At 50.2% G+C, this 18,773-nt stretch overlaps 2 protein-coding genes across 2 annotated transcripts in view; one reads left to right on the top strand and one right to left on the bottom strand.

Moving 5' to 3' along the window:
• Positions 1-18,773, top strand: part of LOC138528729 (zinc finger protein 271-like) — a 507,619-nt gene that overhangs the window by 233,587 nt on the left and 255,259 nt on the right. The gene's annotated exons all lie outside the window — the stretch shown is intronic.
• The window catches only part of LOC138528821 (zinc finger protein 271-like), a 163,303-nt gene that overhangs the window by 63,347 nt on the left and 81,183 nt on the right, over positions 1-18,773 (bottom strand). Inside the window, exons 3-4 of the mRNA XM_069640712.1 lie at positions 13,701-13,874; positions 8,471-8,599 (exon numbers count right to left, since the gene is read on the bottom strand). Coding sequence (XP_069496813.1) covers positions 8,471-8,599; positions 13,701-13,874 — 303 coding nt within the window. The remainder of the gene's footprint in view (positions 1-8,470; positions 8,600-13,700; positions 13,875-18,773) is intronic.

Genomic DNA, 18,773 nt, shown 5'->3' with positions numbered 1-18,773 from the left:
CAACCATTTTTAGCTCAATGCTCCTTGTGAATGCCTTGCCTACCGGGATGACTTTGCCCGCAAAATTGAGATTACCCGCCATGACCTGGAGCTCTTTCAGGGTTACCTTCCTCTTGGACCTTAAGTCCTTGATGCATGCCTTCAGCTTAGTTACTGTCATGATTCCTGTCGGGCGGCGCTTCTTGGATGCGTGGAGACGCCATTGACAGGTGCTGTTACGATCGACAGCCGTCTGGAAGCAACGCTCTAGTGTTTTCCAAGATGGCCGCCGATGTAATTTAGTGTCTGGCTCGGGCAGCGTTTCTTCGCGTTGCACCTTCTCTGCTTCTCCCGGCTCGAAGGTAACGCTGTTTATCCCCGTTCTGCCTTGTTCCCTCATGTGGACCCTGTTTTTTCTCCCGCTCCTGCTGCCTGCATTTGCTTAGCTTTCCGGTTCTTCTGACCGGTCTCTCTGGGTTCCCTCCTCTCTGCCTGGCTCCTTGGTCTCTCCCTCAGTGGCGCCTTGGTTCCCCTTTCCTTTGGGGCTGTGTGCGCCTCTTCTTTCCTCTGGAGATTTCTGCTTACTCTTCTGGTGTTTTCTCCTCCATCCTCGCCCTCTCTGGCAGTGATCTGTTTACCTCGGATCTTCCCCTATTGTCAACCGGCCACTCTCAGCTTTCCAAGTTTGCATCTCCGGTCATTCTCAGCTTCCCAAGATTGAACTTCGGACATCTTCCTGTCAGGACTCTCATCGCATGGTTTTTTCTGCCATTGGCGCTTTTTCCCTGCTCAGGAGCCGGCTCCCGGGAGTTCCCGCTGTTCGGTTCCCCAATCACCCGACAGCGTGGCATCCCTGGGAGCTCGCCCCTACTTACGTCAAAGGAAGGAGGGCAGGAAAGACGGTAAGGATCAAGCCCGAGGACGTCCAGGAAGAAGGTCGGCTGCACAAGACTACCCTACGGATACCTCAGGTGAGGAGGAAGGGAGGGAAGCCTTAAAAGACTTGGCATTTCTGATAGCGTGCAACGCCCAAGAACACAGATGGCTTCTCTCGAACAGTACCAGGAATTGGTGGCTGCCATTCAGGGGCTTACGGTAGAGGTTCAATCACTTCGATCCGAAAACCAATCTTTGCGGCTGCAAGTAGCAGCTCGTGAGGAAACCCGCAGAGACCTACCTCCTTTACCTTTATCTTGCGGAAAATATGATGGCAATCCAAAGTTATTGAAAGAATTTTTGGATGCTTGCCGGCTATATTTTACTTTCCGTCCTCGCACCTATGAGACCACCAAGGCCAAGGTGGGCTTCTTAGTCTCTAATTTAACAGGAAACGCCTTGGCATGGGCTTCACCACTAGTTCTGCAGTCTCATCCAGCTACCTCTGACTTTGATCAGTTTGTGCATCTGTTAAAGTCCCGCTTTGACCGACCCGAGGTTCAGTATGCCTCATATGAAGCCATCCTTGACATTAGACAGGGCCCCCACGATGTACAGACTTACGTGACATCCTTCATGCAACTAGCCACAGACGCCGGATGGCCTGATTCAGCCCAACAGACATTGTTTCATCGCGGCTTACATGAGGACATTAAGGATGAACTGGCACGCATTGCAAGACCCCAGACCTTCCAAGAACTTGTATCACTCGCATTGCAGATTGAATTCAGGTTGGGAGAAAGAAGGCAGGAAAGAAGACGTCCACGTCTCCCTCCCTTATCTATCTCACCCAATTCATCTAGGGATCATCCGGTTCCCCCTGCTGGGGAGGAACCAATGCAGATCAGTACTACAAGAGGGCCTTTGACAGACCAAGAAAAGAAGAGAATTAGGCAATTGGGCCTCTGTATATACTGTGGTTCTAGTAAACATCTACTTCGAAATTGCCCAGAGGTTCCTCCGCGCCGCCAGGGAAATGAATCTCCCAGAACCTAATCAGGGCTAGGTCCGGGGGTGTTGAAAGAAATCCCTGTACCAACACTTTGACTCTTCTTCCAAGAGAAGATAATCGGCTGATGGTCTTTCAGGTTAAGTTGTGTCGGGATCCTTCTACGTCTGGGAAGCTTTAGCCATGCTGGACTGTGGTGCAGCAGGGAACTTCATTGATGTTTCCTGGGCCCAAGAGAACGACGTGCCAATTCTTTCCAAGAATCTGCCCATTCCTGTGGAAAGGGTAGATGGCCAACCTCTGTCTTCAGGACCCATTACCCAAGAGACTCTGCCTCTTCAAGTCTAATTGTTTCAGCATTAGGAAGAGATGGTATTTGACATCATCAAGGCTGCACACTTTCCGGTCATTCTTGGAATTCCTTGGTTACGCAGACACAACCTGATGATCGACTGGATGAACAATACCATACAGTTTCGGTCGTCTTTTTGTCTAAATATTAGTCATCTTAAGGCCTCCCCGAACAAGGGGGATCCCCTGTTGACAGCATCACTTCATATGGTCCCAGAACACTATCAAGACTTTTTAGAAGTCTTCCCGGACAAGCAGCCACATTCCCTTCCTCCTCACAGAAGAGAAGACTGCGCCATTGAGACCCAACCTAATGCGTCTATACCTTTCGGGAGGATGTATCCCCTATCCTTACCCGAGCGCAAGGCTCTCAAAGAGTATCTAGATTGTAATCTACAAAATGGACTCATCCAAGAATCTAAATCTCCAGCTGGAGCATCTTTGTTCTTCATACCAAAGAAGGGATCATCGGAAACTCCGCCCTTGTATTGACTATCGAGGTTTGAATCGCCTTACCATCAAAGACCGATACCCGATGCCTCTTATCAAAGAACTATTGGAAGCTGTACAAGGTGCATCTATTTTCACAAAACTTGATCCCAGGGGAGCCTACCATCTGCTCCGTATAAGACAGGGGGATGAATGGAAGACAGCATTTAGGACACCACTAGGACATTTTGAATATCGAGTCATGCCCTTTGTCTTAGTTAACGCACCTGCTGTATTCCAACGCTTTATGGATAAGTTGTTTGCCGATCTCCTATTCTCTTCAGTGGCGGTGTATTTAGACGACATCTTAATTTTTTCCTCGTCCCTCCTTGAACATAGAAGACATGTTTGTCTGGTGCTGGAACGTCTGCTGGAAAACAAGCTTTTGGTAAAGCCTGAAAAATGTGTTTTTGAAGCTCCTGTGGTAACCTATTTAGGTTTCATCCTTTCTCACGAGGGCATCCGCATGGATCCCTTTAAGATACAAGCTATAACCTGTTGGCCAGCCCCCAGAAACGTTAAAGAAGTACAACGCTTCCTCGGACTGGCTAATTTTTACCACCAATTCCTTCCTGGTTTCTCCAAGATGGTTCTCCCTATCACCTCGCTATTGAAGAAAGGAGTTCCCTTTTCTTCGTCTCAAGAAGCGGATTCTGCATTCCAAGCTCTTAAACGGGCATTCACCTCGGCACCAATCCTGGTGCAGCCAGATCAGACTTTACCCTTTATCGTAGAGACGGATGCCTCAGGAGGAGCTATTGGAGCCGCTCTCCTTCAGAAAGGAAAGAATGTTCTTGAACATCCTGTGGCGTATTATTCTAAAACCTTGTCTCCCAGTGAAAGGAATTATTCCGTCATTGAGAGAGTTGCTGGCTATCAAGCATGCCTGTGATGAATGGCGACACCTCCTTCAGGGGGCTATGCATAGGTTTACTGTACGCACCGACCACAGTAATCTTCGCATTCTTCAACAAATGGAATGTCGCAATGCCAGACACGCCAGTTGGGCATGTTTTTTTCTCAATTTGATTTTGAGGTTACATACCTCCCCGGCAAACAGAATATCTTAGCCGATGCCCTGTCTCGTAACTATGGTTCGGTCGGTGAAGCAGACTTTAGCCATGATTTATTGTTAGCGGGTAAGGAGATCCGTACCGTGGCCAATGCTTTTTTGCGCGAAGTTCGCATCCAGCAACATTGCTCACCGATTGGGTCTGATTTTGGGTCTGAATTACAAGAAAGAGAGGGGATCCTCTTTAAGGGTCGAGCTATATCTACCCGACAAGAAGCATCAAAGACTGGCCCTCTCATGGTGTCATGATTCACCTATGGCCGGACATAAGGGCATACGAGCCACTAAGGATCTTTTGTCCAGAATGTTCTGATGGCCGGGTTGGAATCGGGACGTGCATTCTTATGTATCCACCTGTTCTGTCTGTGCAGCCAATAAGTATTCTTTCTCCAAGCCCGTAGGCCTATTACAACAGGAACCTGCTCCCAAGCAACCGTGGACCCATGTCTCTACGGATTTTATTGTGGAGTTGCCAAATTCTGAAGGAAACACGGCCATCATGGTAACTGTTGATTCTCTGAGCAAATTGGCCCATTTCAAGCCTTTGAAGGGGGTACCATCGGCCCCTGAGATGGCCAAGATATTCCTGAAAGAGATTGTGCGACTTCATGGTCTACCAGAAACCGTGGTGTCTGATCGAGGCCCTCAATTCACTTCCGAATTTTGGGGTTCTCTTTGCAAACAGTTGGGGATTCAGCGAGCCCTCTCCTCTGGGTTCCACCCGCAAAGCAACGGGCAGACAGAAAGGCTCAATCATACGTTAGAACAATACCTCCCATATTTCTGTAGCAGAAAGCAAGATGACTGGAATGCCTTTCTCCCTATGGCTGAGTTCACTTATAATAATACCAGACATACGGCCATCAATATGTCTCCTTTTTTTTTGTACTTTTGGCTACTATCCCAGACATTTGCCTTTGACAGAGATTCGCCCATCGAAATTACCGGCTATGGATCATCTCCTGAAAGAACTCAAGGACACTCATGTGTTAGCCAATGAGACTTTGAACGCTAGTCGACATTCCTACAAGACATGGGCCGATAAGAAAAGGAAAGCAGTACCCTCTTGGACGGAAGGCGATAAGGTCTGGTTGGTCACAAAATTCTTACCTCGTTGGACACACATAGGGCAATTTGCACCTAGATACATCGGACCTTTTCGCATCACTAAGAAGGTTAACCCTGTGGCCTTTCGCCTCCAGTTACCTTCCTCTCTCAAACACGTACATCCCGTATTCCATTCCTCTCTCCTGAAACCCTACCGTCCGGACCCTTATAAGAGAAGATCTGAGAGTCTGCTTAGCGACTTTCAGTGTGAACCAGCAGAATACGAGGTTTCCCGTTTAGTTGATTCCCGCTATCATCATGGAATCCTTCAATACTTGGTTCATTGGAAGGGTTACCCCATCGAAGAACGTACATGGAAGCCCGTTAGTCACATTCATGCCCCTCGACTCATTAGGAAGTTTCACAGATTGCATCCGGGCAAACCAGGAGGTCCCCCAAGTAGAAGGGGACATACTGTCATGATTCCTGTCGGGCGGCGCTTCTTGGATGCGTGGAGACGCCATTGACAGGTGCTGTTACGTTCGACAGCCGTCTGGAAGCAACGCTCTAGTGTTTTCCAAGATGGCCGCCGACGTAATTTAGTGTCGGGCTCGGGCAGCGTTTCTTCGCGTTGCACCTTCTCTGCTTCTCCCTGCTCGAAGGTAACGCTATTTATCCCCGTTCTGCTTTGTTCCCTCCTTTGGACCCTGTTTTTTTCTCCCGCTCCTGCTGCCTGCATTTGCTTAGCTTTCTGGTTCTTCTGACCGGTCTCTCTGGGTTCCCTCCTCTCTGCCTGGCTCCTTGGTCTCTCCCTCAGTGGCGCCTTGGTTCCCCTTTCCTTTGGGGCTGTGTGCGCCTCTTCTTTCCTCTGGAGATTTCTGCTTACTCTTCTGGTGTTTTCTCCTCCATCCTCGCCCTCTCTGGCAGTGATCTGTTTACCTCGGATCTTCCCCTATTGTCAACCGGCCACTCTCAGCTTTCCAAGTTTGCATCTCCGGTCATTCTCAGCTTCCCAAGATTGAACTTCGGACATCTTCCAGTCAGGACTCTCATCGCAGGGTTTTTTCTGCCATTGGGGCTTTTTCCCTGCTCAGGAGCCGGCTCCCGGGAGTTCCCGCTGTTCGGTTCCCCAATCACCCGACAGCGTGGCATCCCTGGGAGCTCGCCCCTACTTACGTCAAAGGAAGGAGGGCAGGAAAGACGGTAAGGATCAAGCCCGAGGACGTCCAGGAAGAAGGTCGGCTGCACAAGACTACCCTACGGATATCTCAGGGGAGGAGGAAGGGAGGGAAGCCTTAAAAGACTCTGGCATTTCTGATAGTTACCTTGTCCTGCGGTAGCCTGCATACCCCTTCCACTGAATCAATCTCAATTCCCAAGAAAGTTAGGCAGGCCACCAGGCCCACTGTTTTCCCTTTCGGCCAACGGGACCCCCATTACCCTCATCAACCTCTGAAAGACCTGCATGATTTCTTCACACTCTGCCGTACCTTCTCTCCCGATGAACAAAAAATCATCCAGGTGATGCAGTACTGCACCAATCTGGCATTCCTGCTTCACTGTGAACTCTAGGAAGGTGCTAAACGCCTCAAAATAAGCACATGAAATGGCACACCCCATCGGTAGACATAATAATACAGCTCTTGAACCTTAAAATCCAACAAATGCTGACTTTCTGATGTATGGGCAATAACCTGAATGCTGAACTCGATGTCTGACTTCCCCATGAGGGCCCCTTTTCCAGCTGCCCTCACCATTTCCACCGCATCCTCAAAGGAAGCATAATGTACCATGCATTTCTCTTCTCCTATCCCATCATTGACTGACTCACCAACTGGAAATGACAAATGATGTATTAGCCGGTATTGACCTTCCTCTTTTTTAGGCACCAGCCCTAATGGCGATATTACCAGGTTAGGCAATGGGGGGTGCGTGAATGGACCCGCCACCCGGCCTAGGTCCACCTCTTTGGCTACTTTCCAAACCACCACCTCTGGCATCCCTAAGGCTGACCGCAAGTTGCGCGCCTCGGTGCCTCTTTCCCTTTCTGAACATGGGATCTTGAACCCCCACCTGAAGCCTTCCCACAACAACCTAGCATCTTTAATGTTATGATACGTATTCAACCATGTAGTCATAGCTTGTATGTTAACCGGGGTTGGTAGCCCACTTTTAATCAATTCATTACACATTTTTTGTGGAGCAACTTCTGACAGCATGTTACTGACTTCATTCTTTCTTGACCTTGCTTTTTCCCTCAGGGCTGCCCCTGCGTCTTCCTTCGCTGTTTGAGGAGCTGTGCTCCTTGCTGTACCCCCCACCCCCCCTTCGTGTGTTTGAATCGGCAAGTTCTGCCAAATGGGCAACCCTCTTCTGAATTGACCCTCCAGCATTCAGCCTGCTCCCCCTGGTAGCTGGTTCTGTTACTCCAGGAGGAGAGCCCGCGAAAGGAAGCCCTTCCCGCCGGGTGTAGCCACCTCTGCCCCTCCATACCTGGGTCTTCTCACCCGTGGCTTTTTTGCCCCCTTCACTCGTGAGTACCAGCTTATCCACCACCCCCCCATATCCATTTTATCCCAAGCCAAGGCTGGCCACACCTGCATTTTTAAGCGGAATGCCTGATCATACTTTAGGCAGCCTTCGCCTCCCCTCTTCAAATAAATATCATGGATGTAGTGGCCATATGCCAGCATTGCTGAAGCATCCTGTGGGTATTTTCTATCATTATGGAGGTATATATCAGAAAGGCTTTTATCCAATTGTGAATGGATGCCTCGGTCTTGGGTGTCTCCTTCTCCCTTTTCTCCTTTTCTTTCTCAGACAATTCTTTTAACCCGTTACCCAATGGCTCCATTCCCACAAACTCCAGGATCTCTATGAATTCTTTCTTCCATACCCTTTCCTTAACCGACATTGGTATGTGCCATGACAAAGAATTCACTGACACCCTAACTGGTGCAAAACCGGGCATAGTCCTCCCATACTGTGTCATAGTACCCCCTACTCCAACCTGTCCAGCATTGGTGACTTGAGGTACTCCCATGTTGTCTACCCCTTACCCCCACCATGTGGTTGGCTGAGTAACTACTCCAGCAGTTGAATCCCAATGGTTCCCCATGCCGGCCCCAACTATTGGGGTTGCGGTGTTTACCCTTGCGGGCTGCTGGCTCAGAGGGACCTGTATTGCCGTGAGGTTCCCGATGTCCCCATTACCCGCCATGCCAGCCCCTTGACTCAATGGTTGGTGATTCCCCCCATTCAATGTCGGCCTATTAGGCCTACCACCCAACCACTGTACCCGGCCCCCCGATACCTGAGAGGCTACCTGCTGGCTGGCAACTCCCAATGGCTCTCCCCACTGGGACAGGTGTTACATCTTTTTGCTGCAATACAGTTGCCCCACTCCCCATTTGATTAAATGCATTAACATTCTCACTCAAGAGTGGCCCATTGCCCCCACTCCCCCAGGCTTGCATACATTGCAACACCATACCTTTCACCACCTCCATGGAAGGCGGTCCATCCTCCCTCACCGCCACCGGTCTGGTTGCAGGCGTGTTGGACGCTCTCTGGTTCATGGGTGCAGGTGCCGGTACGGCTTCAACCTCTTGAGTCCGTCCTCTGCCTTTAGCGGGCCAAGCCCTCACTTTCTTGTTGCTCGTGGCTTGCTCTTTGCTTGCTTTGGCCCTCTGTGTCATCACTCTTTTCCTCTTTCCTGTTGGTTCTTCCTCCTCTCCCAACAGTCCTTCATTCTCCTGCTCCCGTAACTCTTCTTCCTGAAACATTAATGGTGATTCAGGCATCTCACTGGTACCCGGATGGCTTTCACCTGGCTGGCTGACCAAGGATTCCATCCAGTTGCTGCCGTGCTTGGCCACAACCAATTTGGCCATTGCGATAAAAGCCTCTAGATCCATGATTCATACGGTTCTTCCTCTGTGGCGAGCTCCTTCTCCCACTATCTGACAACTCTTTGCGCACTTTTTGTCCCCGCGGACCTCTCACTCTCCTACGGTCCGCAAGCAGCTGCTGACAGTACTGTTCGCTCTCTTGCCGCTCCCCCCCCTTTCAGAAAAGATTCGGCCGGTGTGCACCAGATCAGCCGCGATTCCGTTTCCTGCAAGGCTCGTGCGGCCCAGGGCCTTCCTTGCTTCCGGGTTCATAACCTGCCCCCACTGCTACGACGCCTGCAGCTGATCTCCCCAAAATGTTTCTATCACAAGGAAGTACCGGACCCAGTCTCTGAATTCCGCTCCTTAGTATTCCTAGAGCAGGAACTTGGCCGTACGGACACTGCAGTCCGTGACTCGGCAGCGCCACACGCTCGCAAGGGCTTGGTCACTATGCAGCTGTTTCCGAGGTCGCGCACACAGCTGATCCCCTTCGGCGGCGGAGCGCGCTCGAGCTGCTCTCCCTCAGCGGCTTGTGGTCTCCCAGCGGTTCTCCTTCTGCAACGCTGCTGCCGGTGCCGCAGACGTTGGTGCTGCTCTCCTTGGACTCTGTTGACTCAGAGCTTGAAGCGGGCTGGAGCTGTAGGGGGATGGACCAGCTCCACCACACCGCGGCGAACTTGTTCCAAAGCCGATCTCCCTGATGTTCTTCTTCTCGGCGGCGATGTCACAGCGTTGCTGCAGCTGAAGCCACGATCACAGCTGATCTCCTCCGCGGTCGCCGGCGTTTCAGCAAGCCAGGTCTTGCGGGCTCAGGTAAGCGAAGCGGTCCCTCGCGCTCCTTCTCCTGGAAACAAAACCTTCCTCCAATGAAAAACGAACCAAAACGAAACCTTCCTCCGTTGTGCCACGAGCGGGTGTCCCACGGGTGCAGCTGGATGCTGCCTTCCGTGCTGACCCCGCTCGTTATAAAGGGGAAACCCCTCCCCTTTCTTTTGTTTTCCCTTCACGGGCTTTCCTCCATTCTGCCGCGCTTTCCATTCGTGGGCTTTCGCTCCTTTTGCCGCCTTGCCCCGGCGCCTCCCCCTCCTTCCCACAGGGGGGGGCGGGGGTGCCCAAGTGAAGACACTGCCCGGGTTATCAGGGGTGCCTCCTCCATTTTGCTGTGCCTTGTGTCGTCGGCACTGGCAGTCTCCTCCTCTCCTCCTTCAGCTGTAGTTTGTAGATCGTGGTCTCCTGCCTGTTCCTGAGATTCCATTTTGCATGCGTTGCTTCTGATGTGTTTCAGCTCTGTGGCCTTGTTCCATAACCCCCCAAAGTCCCCTTCAATCTTCTCTCCCAATTATTCATGTTGCGGACATCTTGCTCTGAAAGACCACAAACTTCCACAGTGCCTGCTGTTGGATATACGTTTTCATGTGGATACTGTAGACCAGCTGATTGTGGAGATGTAAACTCCCCTCATGGCGCACAACACAAGTACATAGCTGAGTTCACCGTCCTGCTGGAAATTCTCTGTCTGGCTACTTTCATTGTGCAGTGGCCTCCTCCCATTGGATACCGAAGACCAGCTGATCGTGGGGATATAAACACTCCTCATTGTGCACAGCGCACGTGTGCACAGCATAAGTGCATATCCGAGTGCACTGTCCTGCTGCCGTGCTGTGGGAGTGTGGTAGCTTAATTGAGCCAACGTTCGGGTAAGCACTGCCATCTCTTTTGAACTGTTTAATCATATATTAACATGCCAGCCAAATCCAGGAAGTACCAGCTACATAGCCCGGTGCACCCCAAAACACCCTAATATAGCCGTCACAGACTCGAGCAGAACTATTCCTGAGGCAAACTGTTCTTTATTTCCTGATGTGTGGCGTGGGAAGAAAGACAGTGCCTGCAAAGACTAATGGGAAAATCACCTCACCCCTGCCCCCGCAACTCCCCCCAAGAGTCTTATAATTGAAGACATGCCGAAGGAAGGTTTACTTATATAAATTGCATGTCCTCTCCTCACCTTGAGGAGGTAAACAAGTCCTCCACATTAGCAGACAAAGGGCCTCCGTTGCACCTTGCAGCCCCTCGCCTGCCGCCTTAAATGTAGAGGGAGACGACTGTCAGGCAAAGCCGCAGGGCAAAGGCCACCGCTGCTCTCATCCGCTCTGCTGCGAGAACAAGAGTGAACGAGGAGCAGAAAACCACCATCGCCAGAGGAGGAGACACTGGAGTGTCCTCACACACTGCCGGCATCAGCTTCCCCCATTGCGGCCCACGAGGAGTTTGCCTGTGCTAAGATGGCCGCCTCTGTCTCCATAGTAACAGGGAATCACAACAAATGCAGCTGGAGAATCACTGCCGCGGCCCGAGGCCACTATTTGTCCGTTGCACCTTGCAGCCCCTCCCCTGCCACCTTAAAGGTGGAGGGAGGCGACCGGCAGGTAAAGCCACAGGGCAAAGGCCCAGGGACAAGGCCACTGCTGCTCTCATCTGGTCTCTGCTGCTCGAGGGTGCACAACCCTCGTCTACTTCAGTAAGGTAAGAGCTCCTTTCTTCAGCATCGTGACATCATGTTCCCGGGAAGCCTGGCCCGTCAACGCGTCTGCACCGCAGCTCCACCTACCCACTCTGCACCTCCGTCACTCGAGGTTCATCCTCCCATCCAGTGCCCTTCACGTCTCGATCACTATCCCGTGTACGGCAGCCCTACCCCCGCCCTGCCACCAATGCGCCTCCCCACACCTCTGGTCCCGCCTCCACCAAAAGGCACCCAAGTCCCTGCACCCAGATCTACCATCAGAGACACTTCAGCCTGGAGGCCTCGCCCCGTCCAACACCCCCAAAAGACATTGCAGGCACCCTCACCCACAAACTATGGCATCCGCGAGTACACCACAACCCCGATATAGGGGCCACCTTAAAAACAAACCGGAGTGCAAAAAATGTGGTAAGAATAGAAATGCTAAATGCTAGAATATGCACGCTCCACTGCCGCCAGCACCCCCATGTTGACTAGATGTATCTTGGCCGTTCCCCCCCCATGACTGATGCTGCTACCAGTACTGCTAATATGGTTGCCCCCATGACTGAGGCTGCCAAAACTGTCAATGCTGATGCCCCCATCAGATACTACCACCCCTAGCCCTTCATCTATGCTCAAGTGTGCTCTCATCAATGCACGGTCACTCCCAGCCCGCGCTCTCGACATCCATGACCTCCTTTCTAACTCCAACCTTGACCTTCTATTCATTAGCGAGACCTGGCTTCATGAAGCCTCTGGCCCAGCCCTTGCCATTGCCCTGCCTGAAGGATACACCATTTTCAGACAAGACCGAGCAGCTCAGAAAGGAGGAGGGGTTGCACTGATAGCCAAGCAGTACATTCCCATCAGAAGAATTAAAGGAGACCTATCCCATAACTGTGACTACATACTCATCAAAATCAACCCATCACCCAACTGCACTATCACCGCCCACGTCACATATTACCCGCCTGGGCCGGTCACAGAATTCCAAGAAGCACTTCTCCACGCCCTTGTGGACAATCTAAAGAAATCTACCATGTCCATCCTCTTAGAAGACATGAACCTCGGCCTCAATGACCCTGCTGATGGGAATGCAGCTTCCCTTAACAATGCCCTCTCTATAATGGGCTTCAAACAAGCAGTGACAGAACCTACCCATAACAAAGGACGCACCTTGGACTGGATCTCCCACCACAATTGTCCTCCCTCTATCTCAGCCATTACCCCCATTGCATGGTCAGATCACTCCGCCATCCATTTCGACCTCAACTCGCCAAAACATCCTCCACCACCCCCAGAAAACTGCCGCCCGCCCTCACCAGAAGCGCCAAGCAACTCACAAAGGAAAGACTACTACCACATCTCCAGGTTCCTGAATTTAAGCCGCCATTTACCAACAACCCGGACACTCTCGCCGCCACCTACAACTCTATCATCTCTCAAGCCATGCACTCCATTGCCCCATTTACTCAAAGAAAGGGCAAAACCACCAAACAAACCAACTCTTGGTTCACCCCGGAACGCCTCAAGATGTCGGGTGGGCAGGATGGGATGTCTGTACTGTGTCAGTGTGGGAAGCCATAGTGCTACTCACAAAGAAGGCTTTGTGGTGGTAGGCCTTCCATATGTCACTGTGCTGCCACATGTCTTTTACATCCAGAATGGGTGTCTTCTACTGTATTGGACATGTCCAAGGTTTCACGTGCAAGGTGCTTGATTGGAAATGCTGCACTGATGGTGCTGCCTATTGACATTCAGGGATTTCATTGTGTGTGACCAGCCCCATCAGTTGTGGATTAACATGCATTACAGTATACATTTGTACTCATCCAGCAACCATGTGTTTTGCGCTCGGTGCCTTTCCATGTACGCTGGCAGGGTACTGTTGCGCAGGACCATGGAGTCGTGGGTGGATCCTGGGTAGCGGGCACAGCAGTGGCTGAAGGTGAGGGCAGGGCCACATGTCATCTGCACATTCAGGGAATGGCAGTGTTTCCGGTTTCTGTGGCTGCCTCATGTGCCTGGGGGGGTACGAGTGCTACATGTGTGCAGTCCAGGGTTGCTATTACATTCAGAACTTGGGCAATGGCATGGAATTGACCCTTCAGCTGGTTCACCTGTGCCTGTGTGCTTGGCAATGCAATGTGCTCATTCACATGGATCAAAAGTGCATCCAGCACCTGTCCCAGCATGGCACTGAATGTGGACTGGGCCATGCCATGCATCATGGCAACGGTGTGCTGGTAGCTGCCAGTCCTGAGGAATTGTAGCACAGACACGAGCTTCACTAGCGGAGGTACTGCTGTGCTGATGGCTATGCGGCTGCCGATGTCAGCCTGGATTGTGTCCAGCAACTGGGTTGTGTCCAGCAAGAGGGCTGACAAAAAAAAGGTCAGCCCTCTCTGCATGGCAAACCAATCCCAGCGACACCACTAAACTTGCTTTCAAAAACATTGCTAAACATTACCAAACCGCCATCATCACAGCCAAAGCCAACTCCTTCAACTCCAGGATAGCCAACGCTAAATCTTGATCCAGGGAAATCTTTGCGATCTTCAGAGAGCTGGAAACCTCCAAACTCCCTTTATCAAAGACAAAGAATGGTGTAACAAAATCCAAGAAGCTATGCTCAATAAACTGAACACCCTACAAGAAAAAATCATCAGCCACCAAAAGGCCTTAAAACAACAACTATCCAACCTAAACCTGAACGCTCCAGCTGAAGTCCCAGCATTCTCATTCCAAGAAATGAAAAAAACAGGACCTCCTAGCTATACTCGACTCTATTAAGCCGTCAAACCGTAAGGGTGACTCATGTCCGGCTCCGCTCATCAAGGATAGCGCCCCGCCCTGGCACCCTTCTTCACTGCTTTCATCAACACTTCCTTCAAATCCAACCAAGTGCCCTCCTGCCTCAAAGTAGCATGGGTGCGTCCACTGCTGAAAAATGCTACACCGGATCCGAAAACACCAGGGAATTCCAGGCCCATCACTGCGGTACCCTTCCTATTGAAGATTCTGGATAAAGCAGCATATCTTCAAGTGCATAAATACTTAGAAACTCATCACCTACTAGGTCTCGACTGCCAGGCTTTCGCCCTAACCACGGAACAGAGATTGCCCTACTGGACCTCAAAAACAAAATAGACGACCTCAGGGACGCAGGCAAACCTGCCCTCCTACTACTCATTGGGCCTCATTACACGGAAGGCGGTGATCCAGGGTGCTATTAGCACCCTGGACCATGCCGGTAAATTACCGGCACCGCCTTGGCGGTAAGGGGATTTACCGCCCCATTCCAAGGTCGGTGGGGCGGTAAATCCCCCTTCCGCCATTGCCCTTCCCCATTCCCATTTCTGCCCCATAGGGCTCTATGGGAATGGGGAAGGTGCTAATTTTGCGGTGCCGTAATTAGCTCCGAGGTCCCTTAGCGGGTTGGTTTTTAACGCCTGCAAAAAGCAGGCGTTAGAGCACCAACCCGCTAAGGGACCTCGTAGTACGGCGGTAAGGGTTAACGGTCACCATTGCCATTAACGGTGACCGTTAACCCTTACCGCCGTCCGTGTAATGAGGCCCATTGACTTATCCACGGCATTCCACCTGGTTGACCATGACACCCTATGCCGCCACCACCTCTCTACGGCTCGCAACTTCTCACCCAATGCCACTGCGTGGATCTCCTCCTTCCTCAGTGGTAGATCAATGAAGGTCTTCTCAGACCAAGCCTGCTCTCAACCTGACCTAATTAAATGTTGAGTTCCACAAGGATCCTGCATTTCACCCACCCTGTACAACCTCTTCACAAGGTCACTATTCAACTATCTAGACACCATGGGCACCACATACACCAACTATGCTGATGATACGCAGGTCCTCATCCCCCTCACGGGAGACTACGAGGCCGACCAGAAAACCCTCAACTTCATCTACGCCACCATCCAGACCTGGATGGCTGAAAACTGTCTCTGTCTTAACAGTGAAAAGACAGAACTCCTACTCATCGGATCATCGGACACAATCAGAAAAATTGGATTCAAATATGACTCCTTTCTCATCGACAACACTCGCATCCCTGTATCTCAGTCAGTCAAAACCCTAGGAGTATATCTAGATTCGAACCTCACCATGACCAGACAGGTGAACGCAATATCATCGGCAGCTGCCTACCACTCGAAACTTATCACAGCCGCCAGGCCATTCTTAACGCAAAAAAACTGCCTCACCATCTCCAGAGCAATCATCGGATCTCACCTTGACTACTGCAACACGCTCCTACTAGACACCTCAGTAAAGAACATCAGGAAACACCAAACAGTGCAAAATAATGCCCTCAGAGCAGCCACAGACATCTCCAGGAGAAACCACATCTCGGCCACAAGGAAATCTGTCCATTGGCTACCCGTTAAGGAACATATGCTTTTTTAAGTCCCTAGCACTAACCCACAAATGCCTCCATGACACAGCACCTTGCTACCTCTCTCAAAGATTCTCTGCACCTCCCTCGAACAGACCCACAAGATCAATCTACACTAACTGCTTAGCCATCCCCAAAAGCTTTAGGGTCTGGGCAGGTGGCTCAAGCTTCCCAGTCATAGCAGCCACCAACTGTAACTTGCTCCCTCCCACACTCAGAAGCATTGAGTCCCACGCGGCCTTCAGAAAAGCAATGCGGTTTTGTAATCTCGAAGGTGCCATGCTACCAGCACCTCACCTGCATCTCATGTCTAAGGTAGCACTGTACTGTACCTCCTGTATACCTCTAGTATCTCCTGTATGTTATCTATCATTGCACGTCCGCCTTGTAAGGCACATGCCACATGTAACCGATGCATTGCCTTTTACATCATGTAACTAAGACACCTTCTTGAAACAGCGCCTCAATGCCTCCGGGCTGCTAGGCGCTTTACAAATACAAAAAATAAAATAAACGGGTATGAGTATACTTGTTTATTCCTAAGAAAATAGTAGTAGTGATGTCTAAAAAGCCAACAATAAAATATTTGGCTTCCTCTAGTCTATACAAAATGTTCGAAACAAATGTGCAAATTGTTACATTAATCAACAATAGATAAAGGCACGTTAGTAACATGGATCTCTGCATTATTGTGTACACCTGTGAGAAACACAACAAAGACAAGAATAGGAGAAAACAAAGAGTACAAGGGACATCTTGAAAGTAAAATAGAAATAATAAAATAAAAGTTAGTCTTATTAACGTATTCAAAATATTTTCTAAATAGGTCATCCGTGTTAGTATTAAGTTATCTATGGACCTCTTTACAAGTTTGCTGGTCCGGGAACTATGGTACTGGTAAGCTTGCCGGTACCGTAGTTCCCGGACTGGCAAACTACGAGTTCTGCGGGCAGGTGCCTTCCCACCCGCCAGGTCTTACCTGGCGGGCGGACCGGCACCCACGAGCAGAGCATGTCAGATGCACCGGCACCATTCACGAACGGTGCCGGTGCTTCCGGCTTCCCCATTCTCATTGAGCCTTATGGGGCTCAATGGGAATGGCGAAGAATATTTTCCGGCGCCCATGAACGGGCAATTACTGGGTCCGGCAAGGCCGTAATGACCCAGTAATTGCACATTCCTGGGCGCCGGAAAGAAAATGATACCATCATCGGCAGCCGTGCCTGTATAACAGACACGGCTACCGCCAGTATTGTAATGAGGACCAATGTATTCTAATATTATATCATTAATGCATGATAGTCATCCTTCACTTCATTAAATGTCGACATATATCTAGAAACCCACTATGAACATCCCTCTAGTCTGAATCCAAAGCTTTCTCTTCAATCTAAGGGGCTTAAAAAGATCACCGATTGTGAAGATTGGTGCCTCTTGGAATCTTTCATCTATGAAGCTTCATTGATAGTGAGGACGCCCTTTGGGCGTTAACTGGGATGTCATTCTGCATCTGCAAAATACTGTAGAGGAGCAGGTAGGCGCTATCCTGTCAATCCCCGCCCCCTCAACACAGTCATATTGGATGAGTCAGAGAAGAGCTATAAGTGGGACCTCCTGTGTAGTTCCTGTACCACATTGTGTGTACGAGAGACGTTATGCACTCAGACAGCCATACAGAATGTACCCTTGCACTGAAAGTGTGGAAGGATATCAAATGGAAGAAAGTTATATGGAAGGATGTCTTTTGCCAAAATGTCACAGTGCATCGGTGGATATCGTGAATGAACGTTAAATGAAAACTGACAAGGACGAAGTGATGCCATGAAGAAGATAAATGGACCTATGCTGAAAAGATATGAAAAGACTAAATAATAAAGTAACTGAAACACTAAGTAGCATGAACCTGAAGCTAAAAGTGATCATGAATCTAAAAGAAGATGAAGCAACTTACTTACCAATAACTAAATATGCAGTAACGCAAGGTAGAAAGACAATGGGCCTCATTATGAGTTTGGAGGTAGCCATGCCGTTTTTAGCGGCATGGCTACCCCCAAACTCAGGTCCAGGTCCCGCAAAATGGGAATTACGGGGCCATTCTGACCTTTGCGGGCCTGGTCATTCCCATTTGCGGGACCCGGAATGTCCCCATTCCCATTTCAGCCCCCAAAGGGCTCAATGGGAATGCAGAGGATGCCAACAATGGACCCTTTAATGACGCGTCCGTTGTTAGCATCCTGTTCTGTTAGCGGGTGCCGCTCTGCACATCTGGTCTGGCCAGGCGTACAGGGCGGGACCCACTGCAGAACTTGTAATGTGGCGGCCCAATATGAATGGTGCCGGTCCCTTACCGGCAACGTTCATACCGTGGCCTCCACAGTCGGAACGAGGCCCAATGTATAGGAGCTTGCTATAGAGGAATATACAACGTGGCAAGGATGGCCATATTAGAAAAATGGATGACAGTTCATGTTGAATGCAACCAAGCCACCTCAGAAACAGGCTGAAGCTGTAAGAGTCAGGAGACGTGGAAAGACAGCCCTGTGAGCTGACCCGACAATGAGTCACGGTTGGCCCAGAGCAAAGATGCTATTTTGTAAAAGGATACGCACAGAGCACAACAGGATTACATGGATAAGCTCTGAATGTGGGACATTCTTCTTAGATGAACGAAGACAAAAATATCTGTGAGAGCCAAACTACTGGTCAATTAGAAGTTTATAAAGTTCATATGAGATATTGTGAAAATGTCTCTAGAGGCCAAAAGGAGCAACAGCACCTTGCATTATTATATAAAATAGTAGTAAATGAAAGGCTGAAATTGACAAATTCGTGGTCCACTCACACAACTCAGAAGTTGAAAACAAAGACTATTCATTAGAGCCTTACGCTAAGATAGTGGTGTGCTCACTCTCCCTTGAATTTTCCAAAACAGTGAGCAGCAACAAGGTCAACTACAAGCGGAAGACTTTGGCTGTTGGCCTACCGATGACAGATGATAACTAATTGGATAATGGGGAGCAGTCTGGTGGGATTCAAACACCAAAGTTTTGTTTTATGCACGTGCTGCTATGGAGCAGAAAGTTCAATGGGCCTCATTACGACCCAGGCGGTAAGTTACCGCCTGGGTCGTA

This window comes from Ambystoma mexicanum, chromosome 7q, assembly GCF_040938575.1.
Source record: "Ambystoma mexicanum isolate Mex_15411 chromosome 7q, UKY_AmexF1_1, whole genome shotgun sequence".
In the NCBI taxonomy this organism is placed as follows: Eukaryota; Metazoa; Chordata; class Amphibia; order Caudata; family Ambystomatidae; genus Ambystoma; species Ambystoma mexicanum.
This window is presented reverse-complemented; position numbering and strand designations above follow the sequence as displayed.